The 20,869-nt window shown below is 44.0% G+C and overlaps 1 protein-coding gene across 11 annotated transcripts in view; it reads right to left on the bottom strand.

The window, feature by feature from the left end:
* Nucleotides 1-16,242, bottom strand: part of ARHGAP21 (Rho GTPase activating protein 21) — a 142,982-nt gene extending 126,740 nt beyond the window's left edge. For 3 of the 11 annotated variants that reach the window (XM_033209909.1, XM_033209917.1, XM_033209915.1), the window contains exons 1-2: nt 15,090-15,239; nt 13,749-14,191 (exon numbers count right to left, since the gene is read on the bottom strand). In XM_033209909.1, the coding sequence (XP_033065800.1) occupies nt 13,749-13,811 (63 nt within the window). In that variant the 5' untranslated portion in view covers nt 13,812-14,191; nt 15,090-15,239. Of the gene's footprint in view, nt 1-13,748; nt 14,283-14,405; nt 14,673-15,089; nt 15,240-15,497 lie in introns of those variants that run through there. The other 8 variants (XM_033209913.1, XM_033209907.1, XM_033209910.1 and 5 more) reach the window with 5 other exon arrangements.
* Between the last annotated feature and the right edge of the window lie 4,627 nt (nt 16,243-20,869).

The following is a 20,869-nucleotide window of genomic DNA, read 5'->3' on the forward strand; positions in this document are numbered from 1 at the left end:
TCTGGAATCTTGTCTGTGCAAGACTAACAAAAGCATCTTTTGAACCAAAAGCTAATCATATGACTACCCTGTAAATTCCTTCTGTTGCTCCTTTCTGCCTGTATACAGCAGTGTTTCCCAAAGTATGTTACTACTTGTTTTATAGGATGCAGAATATAAACCACAGTTAAGTAAAAAAAGTCCTCAATAGCAAAAGAAGTTTGAGAGAAGCAAGGTTAAACAACGCTGCTGCTGGAAGCTTGCCAAAGGCTAAATATAAAGCTCAAATTCAAAGTCCTCAAAATCTGAAAACTGAGGCTACTGAAAAGCTTGTTTCTAACTAGCTAGTTCATCTTGGTGGCTGGTTTGTCTGCCTCTGTCCATCCCTTAACTGATGGTGTTCCCTCAGGTTCTGGACTTTGACCCCCTTCCCTCCCTCAATGACCTCATCAACTCCCAAAACTATAATTACCATAGATGCTGGCTTAATTGAACTCTGCCTAACTGACTTGCTAGACCAACCAAAATTCTTCATTTCCTGGCTAATTCTTCAATACTGGCTGATCTCATGGCAAGCTCAACTCTATTATAATTATTTGTATAAATTTATGGGGTATCATATGCAATTTTGTTATTTGCATAGATAGATTGTGTAGTGGTCAGGTCGGCTTTTAGTATATTTATCACCCAAACAACACACACTGTACGCATTAACTAATTTCTCGTCATTCACCCGCTCCCACCCTGTCGCCCTTCTAAGTCTCCACTGTCTATCCTTCCACTCTCTACATCCATGTGTACACATGTTTAGCACCCACTTATGAGTGAGAACATGCAATATTCAACTTTCTGTGCTTAGTTTGTTTCACTTAAGATAATGTCCTCCAGTTATATCCATATTGCTGCAAAAGACATGATTTCATTCTTTTTTATGGCCAAATAGTATTCCATGAATAACCTTCCATCCCAAATATACCACGTTGTCTTTGTCTATTCCTCCACTGATGGACACTTAGGTTGATTCCATATCTTTGCTACTGTGAACAGTGCTACAACAAACATACAACAGCAGGTAACTTTTTGATAAATGGATTTCTTTTCCTTGGAGTAGATTCTTAGGTCAAATGGTAGTTCTATTTTCACTTCTTTAAGAAATCTCCACACAGTTTCCCATAGAGGTTGTAACAAAGAAAAGAAAGAAGATCCAAATAAACAAAATCAGATATGAAAAAGGAGACATTAAAACTGATACCACAGAAATACAAACGATCATCAAAAACTATTATAAATAGCAATTATGCTCACAAACTAGAAAACCTAGAGAAAATGGATAAATTCCTAGAAATATACAGCCACTCAAGGTTGAACTAAGAAGAAATAGAAAACCTGAACACATCAATAACAAGTAGCAAGGCTCAATCAGTAATTTTAAAAAATCTCCCAACAAAGAAAGCTCAGGACCAGATAGATTCAGAGCCAAATTATATCAAACATACAAAGAACTAAAAAGAACTACTACCAGTCCTCTTGAAACTGTTGTTAAGAAATCAAGGAATAAGGAATTCTCCCTAACTCCTTCTATGAGGCCAGTATTACCCTGATACCAAAACTGGAAGAGGGGCCAGGCACAGTGTCTCATGCCAGTAATCCCCATACTTTGGGAGGCTGAGACAACAGGATTGCTTGAGCTCATGAGTTCAAGACCAGCTAGGGCAAAACAGACCTCATCTCTCCAAAAAAGAATTAAAAATTAGCCAGGTGTGATGGTGCATGCATGTAGTCCCAGCTACTCAGGAGACTGGGAAGAAAGATTGCTTGAGGCCAGCAGGTCGAGGCTACAGTAAGCCACGTTCATGTCACTGCACTGCAGTCTGGGTGACAGAGCAAAACCTTATCTCTTAAAAAAAAAAAAAAAAATCCAGACAAGGACACAACAAAAACAACAACGAAACCCGATGGACCAACATCCCTGACGCACACAGACACAAAAATCCTCAACAAAATACCTGCAAACTGAATCCAACAGTACTGCAAGCTCAACCCTTATGTCTGGGAAGATAATCTAGACACTCAATTCTGCTCCCAAAAAGTGACATTCAAGCTTAACATAAGTCAGTTGTATTTTTGCACAAATCTCTTTATGTCTGTTTTATTTGTGTTATGGTAATAATGTAATGTAGATGGTATGGAAACTGATGAAATATGGGTAAAAACAAGAGTTGCTCTTTCTATGAAAATTAACTTGAGGTACACTGAAAAGACTCAATAAAGGCTGTTGCTCACCTCTGTATTTTTTCCTTCCTGGTCTTGTAGCTGAATATGCTACAGCTAGGGAAAATATCCAGTATCTCCAGATATAGATATTCTAGATATACTACATGTAGAATTTCTAAATAGAGAGTATCTGGTGAGATACTAGATATTCTCCCTAGTAGAATAACAGATATTCTACCTAGCTGTAGCATATTCAGAAACTAAAGTTGTTCCCTCTGCCACAACATTCTTCTCTTCTACCTAGTTAACTCCTTCCCGAGTTAGCTTAGACACAATCTTCCCAGGAAGATTTTCCCTCATCTCTACAATAGGTGAGGTCGGCCTGCTATGTGTTTTCATAGCTCCTTACTCTTCTCCTAAAATCCTCTTCATTGTAACTCCACTATAAGTACTTGTTCAGTTGTCTGCACTTCCCACTGCCCATGTATATCCATGAAGGTAGGAGCCAGACTATGTCTGTATTTTTATGCTGCTGCACCCTCAGTGTCTGGCACTTAGAAGGTGCTTAATGTTTGTTGAATTTATTAATAAATGTGGAAGAACACTTCTAAATATAACAGGAAAGTTTGGCACTAGATCAAATTTGAATCATTTTTGATTAACTTTTATCTTGGGAACAAAAGGGTCATTATCACCAGTTGTAGGCAAAACACAAGTTGCTTCCTTCCTCAGTCTCACTAAGAAAGTAGTTGGTGCAGTGACTCCCGCCTTTAATCCCAGCACTTTGGGAGGCTGAGGCAGGTGTATCATCCAAGGTCAGGAGTTCGAGAACAGCATGGCCAACGCGGCGAAACCCCATCTCTACTAAAAATACAAAAACTGGCTGGGCATGGTGGCAGGTGCCTATAGTCCCAGCTACTTGGGAGGCTGAGGCAGGTCAATCATTTAAACCTGAGAGGCAGAGGTTGCCATGAGCTGAGATTGCACCACTGCACTCCAGCCTGGGCGACAGAGTGAGACTCCACCTCAAAAAAAAAAAAAAAAAAGGAAGGAAGGAGGAAGGGAAAAAGAGAAAGAAAGAAAGAGAGACAGAGAAAGAAAGAAAAAGAGAGAGAGAAAGAAAGAAAGAAAAAGAAAGAAAGAAAGAAAGAAAGAAAGAGAGAAAGAAAGTAGTTGGAGCACTTTGGCTTCTAGCAAAATCGCTGCATATCTAATAACTGATACTATTCCATCCTCTAAGATGCTGAAAAAGATGCTGAAAAATTCTGGGAGAAGGAAAAGAAGGGTCTCAGGCATCTGATTTTCAAAAGTTTCCGGGGAACCACTAAACAAAAGTTCATACCAAAAAAGAAAACAACAACAACAACAACAAAAAACACTCAGAGACTAAAGGCCCAACTATAATCAAGCTTTTATAAGTCATTCCTAAACATAGTCTACTTTTCCTGTCTTCAGTCCCCATGTCAGAACATCTTCATCTGTAAAACCCTTTAGAAAACTCCACCAGTTTCCCATGAAGAATAATATTCATGGAACTATCTTTTCCTTATTTAAGAATCAACAAGGAAATCTCCCTGAATTCCCTTCTCCCCTCAAAAAACAATAGTGCAGCCAGACAGCAAGCCAACAGCAACAACAAAAACACGTGGGCAATATTTACAACAAAACTAGGTATCAAGGCATCCCTATGAACCCCAAAACAGACACGAGAAGAGGCAAATCACTAACACTTTTAAGTTGTACACAACATCAGCATCTGGAAAGAAAGGGGCAAAGAGAGACATCTGAGCATGTGACCAAACAGAAGAAACCCCAGTGTAGGGGTTTGAACAGTAATCCCCCTGAAAGGATATGTCTACCTAGCACCTGTGGGCGTGACCTTATTTTGAAAAAGGGTCTTTGCAGATGTAATTAAGAACTTTTTTTTTTTTTTTTTTTTTTTTGAGACAAGAGTTTCACTCAGTCACCCAGGCTGGAGTGCAGTGGCTCCATCTGGGCTCACTGCAACCTCTGCCACTTGGATTCAAGCGATTCTCATGCCATATTGGCCAAAGTGGTCTCAAATTGCTGACCTCAAGTGCTCTGCCTGCCTCGGCTTCCCAAAGTACTGGGATTACAGGCATGAATCACTGCACCTGGCCAAGTTAAGGATCTTTCGAATTACCTAAATCCAATGACATATGACCTTACAAAAGAAAGGCAGACGGAGACTTGGGCATGCAGTAGAGAAGGCCATGTACGGACAGGCAGAGAGTGGACCTATGTTGCCACAAAATAGATATGATCTATGCAGTGGTCCTTCAATATTCATGGGAGACTGGTTCCAAGACCTCCTGCGGATACAAAATCTATGCATGCTCAAGTTCCTAATATCAAATGAAGCAATATTTGCATACAACCTAACACGCCTCCTGCAGTAAATCATCTCTAAATTACTTACAATACCTAATACAATGTGAATACCGCATAAATGGTTGTTATACTGTGGTTTAGGGAATGATATCAAGAACAAAAAGTCTGTACTTTTTCAGCACAGACACAATTTTTTTCCCAAATATTTTTGATCCACAGTTAGCTGAATCTACGGATGTGCAACCCCATGGATACAGAGGGCTGACTGTTTATACAATCTATGGACAGAGAAGGGCATCTATATGATTAAGTGAAAAAAAAAGTAAACAAAAACAATTTCCTAAAAGGATAAGAATAACAATCTGATATGAATGGGGCATCCAGAGCCTTTCCTTTCCCTCACATCCACTAGCACATAATGTTTCCAGAAGCCAATATCCAGAACCCAGAGAAGAAAGTAGGTCTCACTGATCTGGCTTATACAAATTCTTTTAAATATACAATCTGTATTTACTAGGAAAATACTGGGTTATTACAGACGTATTACCTCAAGGTAAAAAAAAAAAAAAAAAAAAAAAAGGTGCTGATGAATCCCCAAGATCACACTAGCTATGCCACATCTAGAAGAATGTCTAAATATAATCATAAATGCAGCTTTGTATCTACTGATATTTAAGGACACTCTCTACATTGTGAGTAATGAGAAAATCAGGACATATACTTAAGAATATAAGTCTTCTCAATATATTAATGAGTATTGCAATGAACAAAATATAGAACTCAAGAGAGTATCTTCCTTAGGTTGTACGATGGGCAAAGAAGTTGCGGGATTATAAACAGTGCTGCATACATAGCACCACTCCTGACTATGCCAGAGCCCTCTTCAGAACAGAGATAAGCAACAGGGGGAAAGGAATAAGTAACCAATTCTGAATCAAAAACACACCCAATATCAAATAGAAAACTCAACAGCAGCTAGTCACCAGGGAAAAGTAAATAAAGTCTTTAACTTCCTTGTTTCTTTATTTTTTTTTTAGGATAATAAACAGTTTCTTCTGATCTGTCTACTTTCCCCAAAACAGATGAATAGTCAGAAATACCAAATTTGGGTTACCGATCTATTCTTTCACTCACAAATCTGCACAGTGGAAATTCTTGCATATTAAATAGATAACTAGAAGAGGACTTATAAAACATTTCCATCACATCAAGTTTCTTTTTTTCTTTTCTTTTCTTTTTTTTTTTTAAGAGATGGGGGCCTCCCTATTTTGTCCAGGCTGGTCTCGAACTCCTGGGCTCAAGCAATCCTCCTGCCTCAACCTCCCAAAGTGCTGGGATGACAGGCTTGAGCCACCATGCCCAGCCCGCATCAAGTTTCTCAAACCTATAGTACAGTATATCCATTTGTCTTTTGGATTATTTGAGAAGCACAAAATGCCATCATCCAGATTATATTATGAAATAAACTATTTGCACAGTACCCAATTTTATAAGAATATGGCAACTTAAACCATAAAACTATTTCGGTGAAAGCAAGCCAAAAATTGAGTTTTTTGCATTTCGATATCTTCCCTTTGGAAGGCTTATAATATTTTAACACATTTAATCACTTACAGTCAATTAAAATTAGATAAAATAGTAGGACATCTTTTAAGTCCAATAACCTTTCGTTTTAGTAATCTAATCACATCAACCAGACAGAAAAACAAGTGCCTACCATATGGTCGTTCTGTAACAGAAAATAGCTGCATTGAATAACAGCATCTGTGCATCTTATCAACACTAGCATTGCCCATACTTAAATCAGCATATTGTTAACTATAATAAGATGACAGGACCCTTCCCAAAGCAAAGAACAAAAGAAACTGAGTATTACTTTTGTGCTAGATTACTTGATCTGGTAGTAACTAAAGAAATGAAGAACATCAAGGCACAATGAACTTCATAAAATACTTAACCTGGAAGAAATGAATGGGAAGGAACACTAACAATTTATGGAGAAATTATTTAGATCTGGGTACTCACTTTGCTGACGGCTCTTATCTAGTGATAGGCCCCACGCAATACATTCAAACCCAGGCTTCTGCCGAAATGCCACTTAATGATCCCTGCTGCTGCTACTGCCATCATTCTCAATTCTAACAGGTTTTACCTTTAACCCGACCTTGCAGCATAAAACTTTTGGCATGGAACAGTATTCTGACACTTACATTCAGGTATGTGAAGAAACACACAATTACAATTAAATAATAGAGTTATACGGTACTATAATTAGCCTAGAATGAAGATCCTATGCCTCCAATGAAGAAATATGCTTTTTAAAAATTGTTTTTTGGCCAGGTGCGGTGGCTCATGCCTGTAATCCTAGCACTTTGGGAGGCTGAGGTGGGCAGATCACAAGGTCAGGAGATCAAGACCACCCTAACACAGTGAAATCCCGTCTCTACTAAAAATACAAAAAATTAACCAGGTGTGGTGGCGGGCACCTGTAGTCCCAGCTACTCGGGAGGCTGAGGGAGGAGAATGACGTGAGCCCGCAAAGTGGAGCTTGCAGTGAGCTGAGATCACACCACTGCACTCCAGCCTGGGCGACAGAGCGAGAGTCTGTCTCAAAAAAAAAAAAAGAAAAAAATTGTTTTTAAGTATTGTTTTGAGCAGTGTGTATGCTTTTTAAGTATTGTTTTAAGCGGTGTAGTTTGCTACAAACCAAATTTTCACAAGACTGATTACATATTACCTATTTTAAAAGTCTATACATAGTGTTCTTTTATTGTCGTTTCGGTAATAAAAAAGAGAAAACATAAAAATAAAATAATCCTGATATTCTCATCATTCAGAATAAACTGTTAACCTTTCGTCACAGTCAATGCTTGTGATCTTTTTTTTAACTGGTTATGAAATATTTGTGATACGAAAAAATAAAAATATGTAATAAGGAACATTCACATACTAGCCATTCGTTTTAAGAAATAAAACGTCATCCATACAGACAGATTATCTTTTTATAGTTTCTCTTATCGACCAGATGATTGCCCTTTCACTTGTCTGTTAATTATCATGATCTCATCTCTTAGTGGAAATTGTTTCATAAATTTGTACTACACATTGTCTTGGTTACTGTTACTTGGTTACCAGCTTCCCAAAGGTAAAAAAGGTGCAAAGAAAAAAGGCACCAAAAATTTTGACAGCAGTTCTAACGGAAATGAAATGGAATTCAAGGTGGGCACGAGGTCTAAGGAAGAACATACTTCATAATGTACATATTTTGTATAAACTAAAATAAGTATTCAGCTGGGCGCAGTGGCTCATGCCTGTAATTCCAGCACTCTGGGAGGCTAAGGTGGGCGGATCACTTTGAGATCAGGAGTTCGAGACCAGCCTGGGTAACATGGCGAAACCCCATCTCTACTAAACATACAAAAATTAACCAGGTGTGCTGGTACACAGCTGTAATCCCAGCTACTCAGGAGGCTGAGGCAGCAGAATCACTTGAGCCTAGGAGGCAGCGGTTGTTGTGAGCGGAGATTGCGCCATTGCACTCCAGCCTGGGTGACAATGCAAGGCTCTGCCTCAAAAAGAAATAAAATAAACAAAATAAGAATTCACATACTACACGTGCAAATGCAAACTCAGTAACATTTTGGAGTTTTTCTAAGTCTTTATTCATTCAAAAAAAAATTTATTGAGAACCTATTATGTGCTAGGCACTCTTCTAGGCACAAAAAATACAATGCGAACGAAACAGACAAACTGCACTCTTAACGCCTGCATTCTAGATATATTACCTGTCTCAAATACACAAGCAAAATCAAATGCATAAGCATGACGGGTGGAGACTAAGTGATACAGAGACAAAGCAAAGAAGGAAGGCAGAGCATGGCACAGGGAGCAGGGGAGGGGCATTCAATAAAGGGAGTGGTTGGCAAAGCTTCACTCAGAAGGTGACCTCTAAGCAAAAGCCCGAAGGAGCCAAGGAAGCAAGCCGTGCAGAGACTGAGTGAAGAGTGTTCTAAGAGGAGAGTTCAGCAAGTGGGAAGGCTCTGGGGACTCCCATGTTTGTGTACATGCAGAAAAGCAAGAGACCAGAATGGCTAACACAGAGTGAGGAGGGAAGAGGCACAGGAGGTACGCTCAGGGAAGGGGAGGACCAATTATACAGAGCTTTGCAGGTCACTGCAAGAACTTTGGCCTTCAATCTTCAGAGAAATGAGAAGCCATCTGAGGAATCTGAGCAAAGGAATGACACAATTTGCTTTATAAATTGTCTGTCCTGATTGCTGTGTGGAGAACAGACTTCAGGCTGGCAAGGACTGAAGTGGAGAAATCAGTCAACCGGATCCACATGTCATGTATGAGAAAAAAGAGAGACATCAAAGATCGCTCCAAGATGCCTGGCCTGGAAGGATGGGATTGCTATTGCTTGAGATGAGGAAGACTGGAAGGAGCAGACTTGGGAAGGTGAGCTAGGGGAATGGAGGTAGAGTCAGGATTGTGGTTTTAGATACACCTATTTACTATCCAAATGGAGATTCTAGGCAGTCGGGTCAGTTGGATATAGGAATCTGAATCTGAGAGACAGAGCAGCAGGTCAGCAATAGAGATACACACACGTACACATAAAGAAATATAAGTGAGTGTGTGTATGTCAATTATCTGCATATACTTGATATTTAAAACCATGAAACAGTATTGGGAGAAGAAAAGAGGATTAACTGAGGCTTGAGGTGTAGGAAGGTTTAGCAGACCAGGATGTTGAGGAAACTTCAAGGAGACAGAAGGAGGTGACAACGAGGAAGGAAGATAATTAAGAGAGTATAATGTCTGGGAATCTACATGAACACTGAATAAAATGTAGAGCCTTCCCTGCATATTCATTTCTTCATTCAAAAAATATCACCTGACACTTACTGTGTGGCAGTCACTGTGGAAACAAACATGGTCCCTGCTCTTATGGGGACTGCAATCCAAGGGGGATATAGATAAATAAACTTGTAACTGGTATTCCTGAAAATGAGGATGTTTTGAGAGAATACACCAGGGGCAGCTAAAACAGTCAGCAGGGCAGACCAAATTACCGAAGTCCTTTCAGACTTTCCAGAAGTCTGAATTTTATTTCAAAGGAAATGGGAAGACAGAAAATTGTCTCATAGGAGGTAATGTAATGATCAGCTGGAGTATAGTGGCGCGATTCTGGCTCACTGCAACCTCTGCTTCCTGGGTTCAAGGATTCTCACACCTCAGTCTCCAAACAGCTGGGACTACAGGTGTGCACCACCACGCCCAGCTAATTTTTGTATTTTTAGTAGGTACGGGGTTTCACCATGTTGCTCAGGCTGGCGGAGAATTCCTGACCTCAGGTGATCTGCCCATCAGGAGGATCATTCTGATTATGGTAGGGGCAGAGCTGTGGAAGGGGACAAGGCTAAGTTATTGGGATACTCCATAGGGAGTCTGTTTCTGTGGTTCATCAGTGAGATGCAGCTGACCTGAACTCAGGTGGGGGTAGTGGGTATTGGGAATGTGGACTCCACAGGACTTTGCATATGAGGAATGATGAGACGAAGAGTGAGGATGCTGACCTAGTTTTTGACTTGGACCAATAAATAGATGGTAGTGCTACTCAGCGAAAGAAGGTGCACAGGAAGAGGAAGGGTCAGTGGTAGCGGTGAAATTTGATGAGTTTGCAATGCCTGGGGAATATCCCCCAAAAGTGTTCATTCAGTAAATAGGCAACTGGCTGAAAAGGTCTAGAGGTCAACCATAAAGCCTGAGATACAGGTGTAGCTATGGAGTCACCAGCACACAGGAGAGTGCAAAATAAAACCCAGCGAGTGAGAAAGAGAATAAAGGAATGGAATGGCCTTGGCTCTGGATGAAACCAACAATGAGGCAGGAGGAGGAAGAAAAACCCTACAAAAGAGGCAGATAGGGAGACAGAAAGGAGGGGAAGAGAAGGGTGACTGAGAAGGAACCAGGGAGTCTGGGATGAAAGCAAAAGCAACTGTCCAGCATTCCAGAAGGAAGAGTCAACGCATGGATTCATACAAACTCGTACCCAGAACAATGTCTTATTGTATTGTTTACAGTATTTCAAAATCAACCAACAAGTGTATTTCATCAGCCATAATACATTTCAATCATAGAATAATCTTAGCCTAGGTCAAGAAGCAAAACAAAAATAAGTTCATTTGCATTACTAAAAAGTTTAATAATAAACAAAGTGTCAAAAATTCTATTACTGGACAAGAGTATGGACTACAGATAAAAAGTTAAATGTTAGAAATGGAAAAAAAATCACGTGGTTTAGAAAGCTGAGGGAAAGTTTTCTCTTCTTTGGCTTAAAAAAAAAAAGTTAAACCTTGAAAGATGAAGCTATATGGATACGAAAAGGGGTGATAATATCACAGAAGAATCTATATAAAGTGATTTTGTGAGCAAAGTTACTCAAGGATTGGTGTCAGAAGACTTCACAGACTACACACACACACACACACACCAAAAATCACTTAAGAGGTTCAGAGTGAGTGATTTCAAGTTTTAAAAATACACCTTGAGATGTATAAAGTAAATAAATTCATGTGAGTACCATCTGGACCATCCTTACTGTATAATGCCAAGACATATTCTACTGAACTGTCCTAATTTCTTATTTGAAGAGGGCTGTTGATTTGATTTGAAGAGGGCTGTTGATTTGATATATTTTCCAATATATCCTGGGGGTGGGGAGGCCTAAATGTATTCATATGTCAACACAATAAAATTGTAATGCTTAAGATGAACGAGTATTTTGCTGTTTTTCAACAAAGTGCAAGACCTTATCCAGAGAAGGTGGAGTTGGCTAATTAAAGCATGAAACAGAGACTCCTATTAATTCATTACATTGATTTCTTCTGTCCTACAAAGTTAGGTTTTCTTGGCTGACTGACAGCATTACTATTAAGACATACATACTCATCTCTTTGTTAATTAAAAACACAATAATAAATGTAGTACCCAAACACACTATGGATTTTTAACATTTTTTAAAGAATGATAGTACCACTGTGGAATGTAGTGCTTCTAATAAAATTGAGGACAAAAATTAAGGGCAGTGTTCAAAAACCTAAATATCAGCCCGAAGTATTTCATTGGCAACTCCCTACTACTAAAAAATATTCACAAGATTTACTGTGTATCAGAAGCATCAATCACAGATAATAACACAACACAACTAAACACAGGTAATAATCACACAAGTTCTCTTCACTCCCAACCCTGAGGTTTTAAAATGTTTTCTGACAGCATATATCCCTTTATTTCCACTTCCACATAGAATCTAGGCAAAACACCTATTCTTTAGAAAGTCAAATAATATTGGAGTTTAATACCAAACCTAAATACTGTATATATATTTCACATGAGCAAAATACAGGTGATACTGTGTTTTCTTCATTCCCAAACTAGAAACAAGATAGCCATGCCGCCAGCAGTAAGGTCCAAATGAAAACAAATTTCACAGCCTTTAAAAAATACATAACTGTCATTGTTAATAAAAGCCAAGTGTGCAACAAACTGGAAATACTGCTTGCTAGCCAAGGACAAGATGTGTCTAAATTCTTGGTTTCAGGACATCTCTTAAATGACCAAAAAATAATAATAACCAAATAACATTAGTTCTTGCAAATAGAATGCAAATACAATGCTAATTAAAGTAGTCACAAGACAATGACAAATAAGGCTTCAGGACCACAATACATATTATTATGTAACTGCAATACACATTAAGCAATCACCAGGTTGCAGGTAGGCCTTCCAAAAGGAGTTATTATGGTTTACCATGATCAGAGGATTGTGGTGGTCTATTTAATCATGCTTTTGCCTGCAAGCAGGTGTTTACAGATGTCAAAAAGTAAAACACTGATTCTAAATGTAAACCTATAGTTCTAATAAATTGTACAGTAATAGCATGCTGTACCTCACAGCATTTTCTGCATAAACCTTTTAATCCGACATGAAGTAAGCTGCATGAAGCAAGTTTCTCTGCATGCTTTATGAGACAAAATTTAACTTCTGATTCATTTTTATTAAAATGCCAAAACTCACACACTTACAGCCAGACCTTGTTTCAAGGACTATGAAGTTAAAATTTAACATCCGGTGCAAAAGAACGTGAGACAGTGAATGAGGGTTCACTTGGGTATGTTATTGTCTAAAGTAATCCCCAACGCTTCAATGAAAACATAGGCATCTCAAAAGTAAAATTTAAAGGATAACAATATTCAGTCTATTTATATGAACAAACTACAGAAACCGCCAATCATAAACATAGTGTATTCATAATGGAAGTAAATTACTAATACTTCAATCTCCAAACACGAGGAGAAAAAAAAAAAAGGTGAGAGGCAACAGGGTATATGGGTGTTATAAATCAATGTATTTTCTATGATTTCTGTCCTGCCTACTCAAAAATTTTTAGGAAGTCTGGAGTAAAATCTCTGGGCCCTTGGGAAGATGCTAGATGCTACCCTAACCAACAACGCAACCCACCTGACACCCCAGAGCAGCTCACAGAACTCCAGAGTTGTGAAAGGGAGGGTATAAATAAGAGAACAGTAAAGGCACGAGATTTTTTTTCGGGAGTTGGAATTACAACGTTTTCCAAGGCTGTGCTTGAATTGTTCACGGAAAAACACGTCTTTTTCTACCTAAAGCAGAGATCTGCAGCAACAGCAGCCAGGCGCCCACCGTGAGTACCAAAGAAAGACTAAGTTCCAGGTGCAACAAGCATACTTAGCTGCTCTCTCTGCACCCGGGAGGGCAAATCCTGGACACAGACACACAAAACGCTCCAAACCAACCCCAACCAGCTCAATTCCAAGTATCTTGGAAGAGGACTGAAGGAAAAAGGATACTCAGGTGCCCATTCTCAGGCTTGTAGTATCCACAGTCACAGAGATGGGAGAATTCCTGGCTCTGAGGAGTGACCAAGATGAGGACATTCCAAAATGCGGGACGTGTTCTTGCAAAAGAAACACGGGAGTCCCTGGAAACAGACGTGGGCCAGGCTTCACCTCGCTACTGGTTAACCTGGGTCGCTCCCACCAACCAGCTCAAAGCCCCGGGAAGCCCCTAGTGAGGCCCAGTGGCCAGTGACCCCCAACTCGTATGACACTCAAGACACAGGCCACCGCCCTGCCGGCCAGGAACGCTGGCTCCGCGCTTACCTCGCAGGCCTTGAGCTTGTCACCATCTCCCTCAGGCAGACCAGTCCGACGCGTGGCCATCATTTCATTTCAAATGACAAAGAAGGGACAAATCCTTTGGAATCCACATTGGAGGTGGGGGGGAATGCCACCACACACCCGAAGGGGAAGGATTCCGCAAGCAAGCTCCGAGGAGGGGCAGGGCTGGTGAAACAGACAACGTGCCAGGGAATGAAGGTTTTCAGGAAGCGCCTTCAAACGCCTCGCTGATTTCTCGCGACTTCAACTGACTTCGCCTTCTTCTTCCATTTCTGGAGACTTAAAAACAAAGGCGACAGGTCTTCTTGGAAGCCAGTGTCGAGGCCAATTGCAGAAAGCGGTCCCCTTCTTCCCAGTGTCACTCCTGAGTCCTGGAAAAATCCGAATGGGTCGTGAAGGCTCGAGTGTCAGCTCCCAGAGAGATCCTAGGAAAAGGAGAAGTTAAAGGGCGTGAACTTTCTCCAGGCGCCTATCACTGTCTTGCCCACAGGTCCACACCAAGTTCGCGTTTCCTCCCTAACAAAACAAAACAAAAAAATTTTAACGTAAACAAACAAAACGCCTATAAATTCGAGGGGGTGTTTAAAAAAGAAAAATCTCAAAACTGCCCAGCGGTTGCGTCAAACACATCAAACATACCTGGCTGTTATGCAGCCTTCAAGAAAAAACGTTCCCCATTCAAGTGCATTTTAATTCATGTCTTTCCTGGGCAGAGCAGAGGGCTGTGCATGTTCTTTTCTGCATCACCCAGACAGGGACACTTCGGGGAAGTTTTCTCCCCCACGAGGTTGAAATGGGATCACACTTTTCAAGCCCCCTCCTCGTTCCCCTCCGCCCCGCAAAAACTCAAGCACAAAGCCAGCCTGGCTGGGGCCGGCGTGGGCTCGGCGGCGTCTCCGGGTGACTCGGGCGCCGCCCCTCCGCCCCTCCGCCCCGGCCGGCGTCCCCGAGGAGGCGGCTGTTTTCCTTGGCCCGCGGCGGGGCTGGGTGGGGACGGCCGGGGACGGCCGAGGAGGCGTGCGCGGCCGCGGGTGGGACGCGGGCGCCGCTCCCGCTCCGGGGCATGATTCCGAAGCCACACTCGAGCAACTCTGAAGTCGCGGCTTTTCCCCCAACTACAAATCGACACGGCTTTCCTTCCCCTGTGGCCACCTAGGGGGGAAAAAACTAGGAAAAAGCAAACCACCACCCACCTCCCCCACGATTCCCCCGCCCCTTCCTGAGGCGGGTCGGGGACCTCCAGCTCCCGAGGAGAGCGGCCCCAATATGGGCTTTCTCAAAGGTGCTAGGAGCCCCTGGGCGAGACAAAACCGAGGGCCTTACCCTTCCCGCCCGCTCGGGCCCGGCGGCCAAAGCGCAGCGGCGAGCTGGAGCGGGGACGCGGGCCGGGCGCCGGGCCCGGCCGGGACGCGCTAGGCCGCAGGCTCGGTTAATATTCATGAGCGGCCCCGGGCGCCCCTCCTCCAAGGCCGGCCGGCCGGACCCCGGCGCCCGCCGCCGGCCTTTGTGCCCTTCCCTCCGCTCTGCCGCCCGCCCTCGCTCTGCACACGCGGGCGCGGCCCCTCCGCCCCCGCCGGGCGCCCGCCGCGGGCTCCCTCCCGCCCCAAGCCAGCGCCAGGCCGGGTGGCCTGAGGTGGCGGGAAGGGAGAGAGCCTGCGGCGAGCCGGGCTCTCCCTGGCCCGCGAGCGCGGCGCCCTCCCGGCTGAGACGGAAAAGAAACCAGACACGCACCAGAGGAAGCGGGACGAGTGGATCCGCACTGGGCTGGCCGGCTCCGGGACAGCGCGCCCCGCCCGGCGTGAGCCGGACCCCGCAGCAGGACGATCCCGCGCTGCCCGCCGCCGCCGCCGCCGCCGCGCTCCGAGGCCGCCGCCCCCGGCCGGCCTCTCCCAGGCACCGCCGCGACCTGCCCCGGCCGGCCCCGGGCTCTCGGCCGCCGCGGGAGGGCGTGGGGCGGGGCGGCGGCCGCCGGACTCTCCCCTCGCCTCGCCGGGCCGGGCCGGGGCCCCGCTACGGCGCCCGCGAACGCCAAGTGACAGAAGCGCCTCGCTCCGCGACCGCGCGGAGCTGTTTCCCGGGGGCGGATTTCTCGCTTCTTCCTCCCTGGATCCACCTCCTCCCACTCCACCTCCTTCCCCTCCCCTCCCCAGGGGAGACTCTGGGGCTGAATATTTTCTGTCTTGAATAACACGGGCCCGGGTAACCCACGCTGGAGAAGGGGGATTACCCGGAGGCCGGAGCGGGGAGCTCGCCTGTCCCCTCCCCGTGGGTCGCGGGACCTACAAGTCCTCGCCCCCCAGCACCCCAAAACCAGGCACACACAACCCTCCCCGTCCCTGCAGTCTCCCAAGCGCTGAGTGGCAGCGTCCAGGGATGGGCTTGCTCCCGGGGAAGGAGACGTGGTGGTAGGCGTCTGGGGTGGAGAGGGGGACAAGCCTATAACAGCGACATCTGCAGACTCGAGGGATCAAAGGTCCTAGACCGGGGGACGGGGATTGGCAAATTGTGCCCCCCCTTTTTTGCAGCGGGCAGGCAATGAAGCTGCGACAAGACGTGGGACTTGCAGATAAGGGAGTGTCCCTTCACGCCTCACAGCAAAATCTCTTCCTGTGGTGGGAAGGGGGAAGTTAGCCAAGCGTTGCTCATTCAGTTATTTCCCTTTTATAAATTCTGCAGAGCGACTGAGCGAATTTGGCGCGGCTAGCGGAACTGTGAAGAGGCTGCTGCGCTTCTCTGTCCGCCACACTCCAGGTCACAGCGGCTACGGAGCCGCGGCACAACCGCCTCCCTCCCCACCCAGCTCCCGGGCCTTGTCACAGACCCCGGCAGCTCGCTCCGCCCCACTGCGCTTCACAACATCGCCCGCTGCAAATTGTCCAATCGGGAGACACGATGAGAGAAAGCGAGCCAATCAGGGACTGGTTAGTCAGGCTTCCCTCCGCCCTCTTCCCCGCCCCCAGGTGAAGGCCGCCGCCCCCTCGGCCTCCCCTTCCCACCCCGCCCGGAGCCAGGGAGGTGGCTCCCCGGCTCCGAACCTCGCGGGTCTGGAGGGGAGTTACTCGCAGTCGGAGGCAGCGTTGTCACCTTGTCACCCTCATCCTCGCCCCCTTCCCATACACACTCCCCTCTCCTTTTCAGTGCTCCTGCTGGTGCTGTTGAGGGTCATTTTTATCCTCACTGCGGCCGGGGACTGCCAGCTATTGTGTCTGATCAGCTGCCACCGCCGTCCAGAGGGAAAAAAAGAGGAATAAAACCTAGAAGCTATGGAGTCCGCTTACCTTTTCCTTCTTTCTTGCTACTCTCCCCTGTAGACTTAGAGTATTCCCCCGCCCGCCCACCACCTGAGGTCCTGTTTCTTTATGGGGGACAGGAGAGCGGGGACAAAAAGCAGTCCCTGCAGCTGGAGCACCTGCGCCTTAGTTTTTACATCTTCCTTCAAGTGGATGGGCCAAACCAAATCTACAGCTAAATCCTCCGCTTCAATTCCAGGAAAGACGTTGACGAGATCATTTTTATATGGCCACGAAATTTGCATGTTCTTGACAGCCCGTCACCAAACAAGTCAGCTAACAATCAAGAAAAGAAAAATAGAATAAAATACAAGGAGGGATTGCCAGTCAGATGGTAATTTACTGAATAGCCCACTGGCTGTAGCAGTATCCAGTGCTAGATACTATTGAGTAAATTAACAAGAAGTGAATAGAAATTCAGGGTTCAAGTAGCTCACCGCTTGTGGGTTTATAGAATATGTCCAGAAAGGAAAAACAATTTACAGCACAAAACAACTCCTTACACATGCAAATGTGCATGCACGGCATAAACGGAGTACCTAACAGCTGAAGACATTTGGGTTAAAATTTTTGCACTAGAAATTTTTGTAAATGTTGATTGTGAAATTTGCAGTTTGATAAAGGAGAGTAAAATGTGGGCCATGAAAGGAGAAGGAAAAGGAAGGAAAACACATTCTAGGAATTATGGAAAAATAACATAACCTAGAGAGGCAATATTTCTATAAGAGGTAATAAGATGTAAGGATCAAGATTACAATCCAACTCCATCATTTACCACATAACTTAGGGCAAATTATTACTTATGTGTCTAAGTACTAGAGCTATCAAATTCAACGCCTCCTGCTAGGTATTCCTCTAAAAGCTTTACACAACGAGATAGGTGGGTGGTGAAGGAAGGTTTCAAGCCCAGGGGATCTGGCTCCAGAGTCCATTCTTTTATTCACAATACTATACTAGACTAGGCTCAGTGGCTCACGCCTGTAATCCCAACACTTTGGGAGGCTGAGGTGGGAGGATCGCTTGAGTCCAGGAGTTTGAGACCAGCGTGGGCAACATAGGGAGACCCATCTGTACAAACAAAATATTAGCTGGGTGTGGTGGCATGCGCCTGTAGTCCCAGCTGATCAGGAGGCTGTGAGGCAGGAGGATCGCTTGAGCCCAGGAGTTCAAGGCTGCAGTGAGCTATGTCCAAGAGTGGCACTCCAGCCAGGGCAACAGAGCCAGACTGTGTCTCAAAAAAAAAAAAAAAAAAAGATAAAACAACAGTATACTACCTCTTAATATGGGTTTTTAATAATAACAGCTAACACTTAACTTACTATGTGTTAATTATTGTGGTCTTTGAGTGCCAATGTAACTCTACTTCTGGGACAAATATAATCGTGATGTTCCAAAATTTGGGAATGTTTTTAAGAACTGTTATAAGTTACTCTCTTAGGTGTCTTACGTGTATTAGGCTATCTGGATGGAGAGTGCAAAAGGCACATAGTTAAAATTTGAAAAATTTAACTGGGCTTCCACTGGGCCTCTGAGTTGTAACAGCACCCTCCCTATCTTGCTGGACTGTTGAAGAGAATCAAATGAGATAACAGATGTGAAGAAAATTTAAGGCCAGGTGCAGTGGCTTATGCCTGTAATCTCAGCACTTTGGCAGGCCCAGGCAGGAGGACCGCTTGAGCCCATGAGTTCGACAAGCCTGGGCAACATAACGGGGTCCTATCTCTGTTAAAAAATTTTTGTTAAATTAGCCAGGTGTGGTGGTCAATGCCTGTGGTCCCAGCTACTTGGAAGGCTCAGGTGTGAGGATCGCTTGAGCCCAGGAGATCAAAGCTGCAGTGAGTCTTGATCACACCAGCGCACTCCAGCCGGGGCAACAGAAGACACTTTTAAAATGTAAAAAAAATTATTTCAATTAAAATATTATGGACTGAGCGTGGTGGCTTATGTCTGTAATCCCAGCTCTTTGGGAAGCCACGGCATGCGGATCACTTAAGGCCGGAAGTTCGAGACCAACCTGGGCAACATGGTGAAACCCTGTCTCTACTGAAAATACAAAAATTAGCCTGGCGTGGTAGCACGAGCCTGGAATCTCAGCTGCATGAGAGGCTGAGGCATGAGAATCTCTTGAGCCCGGGAGGCAGAGGTTGGGATGAGCTGAGATCGCACCACTGCACTCCAGCCTGGATGACAGAGCGAGGACTCTGGCCCAAAAAATAAAATAAAATATTATTATGAAGCAGAAGTTTGTACTAGTTCCTCAACAGCAACCCTACTGTTTATAACATTTTGTTGTTACTGTTTAGGAATATATGAACCCAGTTAAAAATTAGGTCTATTCCTTTCTGAAGCCATGAACAAGAATATTTTAATATCAGCTCTCATTTGGACACTTTTGCTTGTTTGTTTTGTTTTTGTTGTTTTTGAGACGGTGTCTCACTCTGTCACCAGGCTGGAGTGCAGTGGCACAATCTCGGCTCACTGCAACCTCTGCCTCCTGGGCTCAAGGGATTCTGGTGCCTCAGCTTCCTGAGTAGCTGGAACTACAGGCACATGCCACCACACCAGGGTAATTTTTCTTTCTTTTTCTTTTACCCCCCCGCCCCGTAGAGACAGGGTTTCGCCACATTACCCAGACAGATCTCCAGCAACTGACACCTCAACCTCCGAAAGTGCTGGGTTTACAGGCGTGAGCCACCGCGCTTGGTCATTTGGATGCTCTCTGACCAGACCAAAAAGTGAGTGTGGCACCCCTATGCATCTGGAAAGAGGAAGCCCGCAGCTGGTTTTTCTCCATTCCAAAGGCTAATCGGCTTAATTGCTGGAGGGTGCAAGCCTTTGTAATTCTCTTTAGCTGCCCATGGTGGACATCTCACTTGTGAACACCTCCACCAGAGGGAGGGCAAGGGAAAGGAAAGGGGGCCAAACTTCAGTCATGTGGCTATGTGTTAGTTTCAGTGAGAGATTTGGTGAAACAATAGGTTTTGGGGCCATTGTAACCGAAAGGAGATTGAAACTAACTGGTTGCTATCTTGATAATTTTCTTTATCCTCAAATATCATGGATAAGCAAGAGCTAACAGTAATTCTAGCTTTGTTTGCTTTGAAAGGCTATTTTCCTCCTTAGGTTATAGCTAATAAATGTGTGGGTTTCCTATAATCAAACTTCTTGGAGTATCCTTTGAAATAGCCTCTGAAATTACCATAGCTATATTAATAAAAACAAGAAAGTTTTATACACTAAAAACTAAGCAAGACATTTTTGAAGATGGGAACTGTATCCTTGAAAGGTAAGGGTTGGCTTTACTAACCACATAATATCGTTTTTGGTGAGCCATTATCAAGGGAAAAAACGTCAAAGCCAGAAATAGAGTCAAAGTATCCCAGTCCCTGATGTGGAAGGTCATTCTACCATAATCTATGAATGATTTCTACTCTGAATATGTTAACAGAAGCTGGCAATTCTGAGAAGCACAAGTGTTTCCTAGTGAATCCACAAATGAAATTTGCAATTTGGGTGAAGCATTTGCAAAACTATGATAAGACTAGTGGCCCTCAGAGGAGTAAAGGGTTTTCTTTTGTTGGTTTTAGGAAAATGCTTTTGGATTTTATTTCTTATTCACACATTACCAAAAGACACATTACCTACTAATATTACTTTGAAAAAGCAAAAGTTGTTTTTTTTTTTTGAGACGGAGTCTCACTTTGTCATCCAGGCTGGAGTACAGTGGTGTGATCTTGGCTCACTGCAACCTCTGCCTCCTGGGTTCAAGCGATTCTCATGCCTCAGCCTCCCCAGTAGCTGGGACTACAGGCA

Source organism: Trachypithecus francoisi, unplaced genomic scaffold (assembly GCF_009764315.1).
Source record: "Trachypithecus francoisi isolate TF-2019V2 unplaced genomic scaffold, Tfra_2.0 Lachesis_group9, whole genome shotgun sequence".
Lineage (NCBI taxonomy): Eukaryota > Metazoa > Chordata > Mammalia > Primates > Cercopithecidae > Trachypithecus > Trachypithecus francoisi.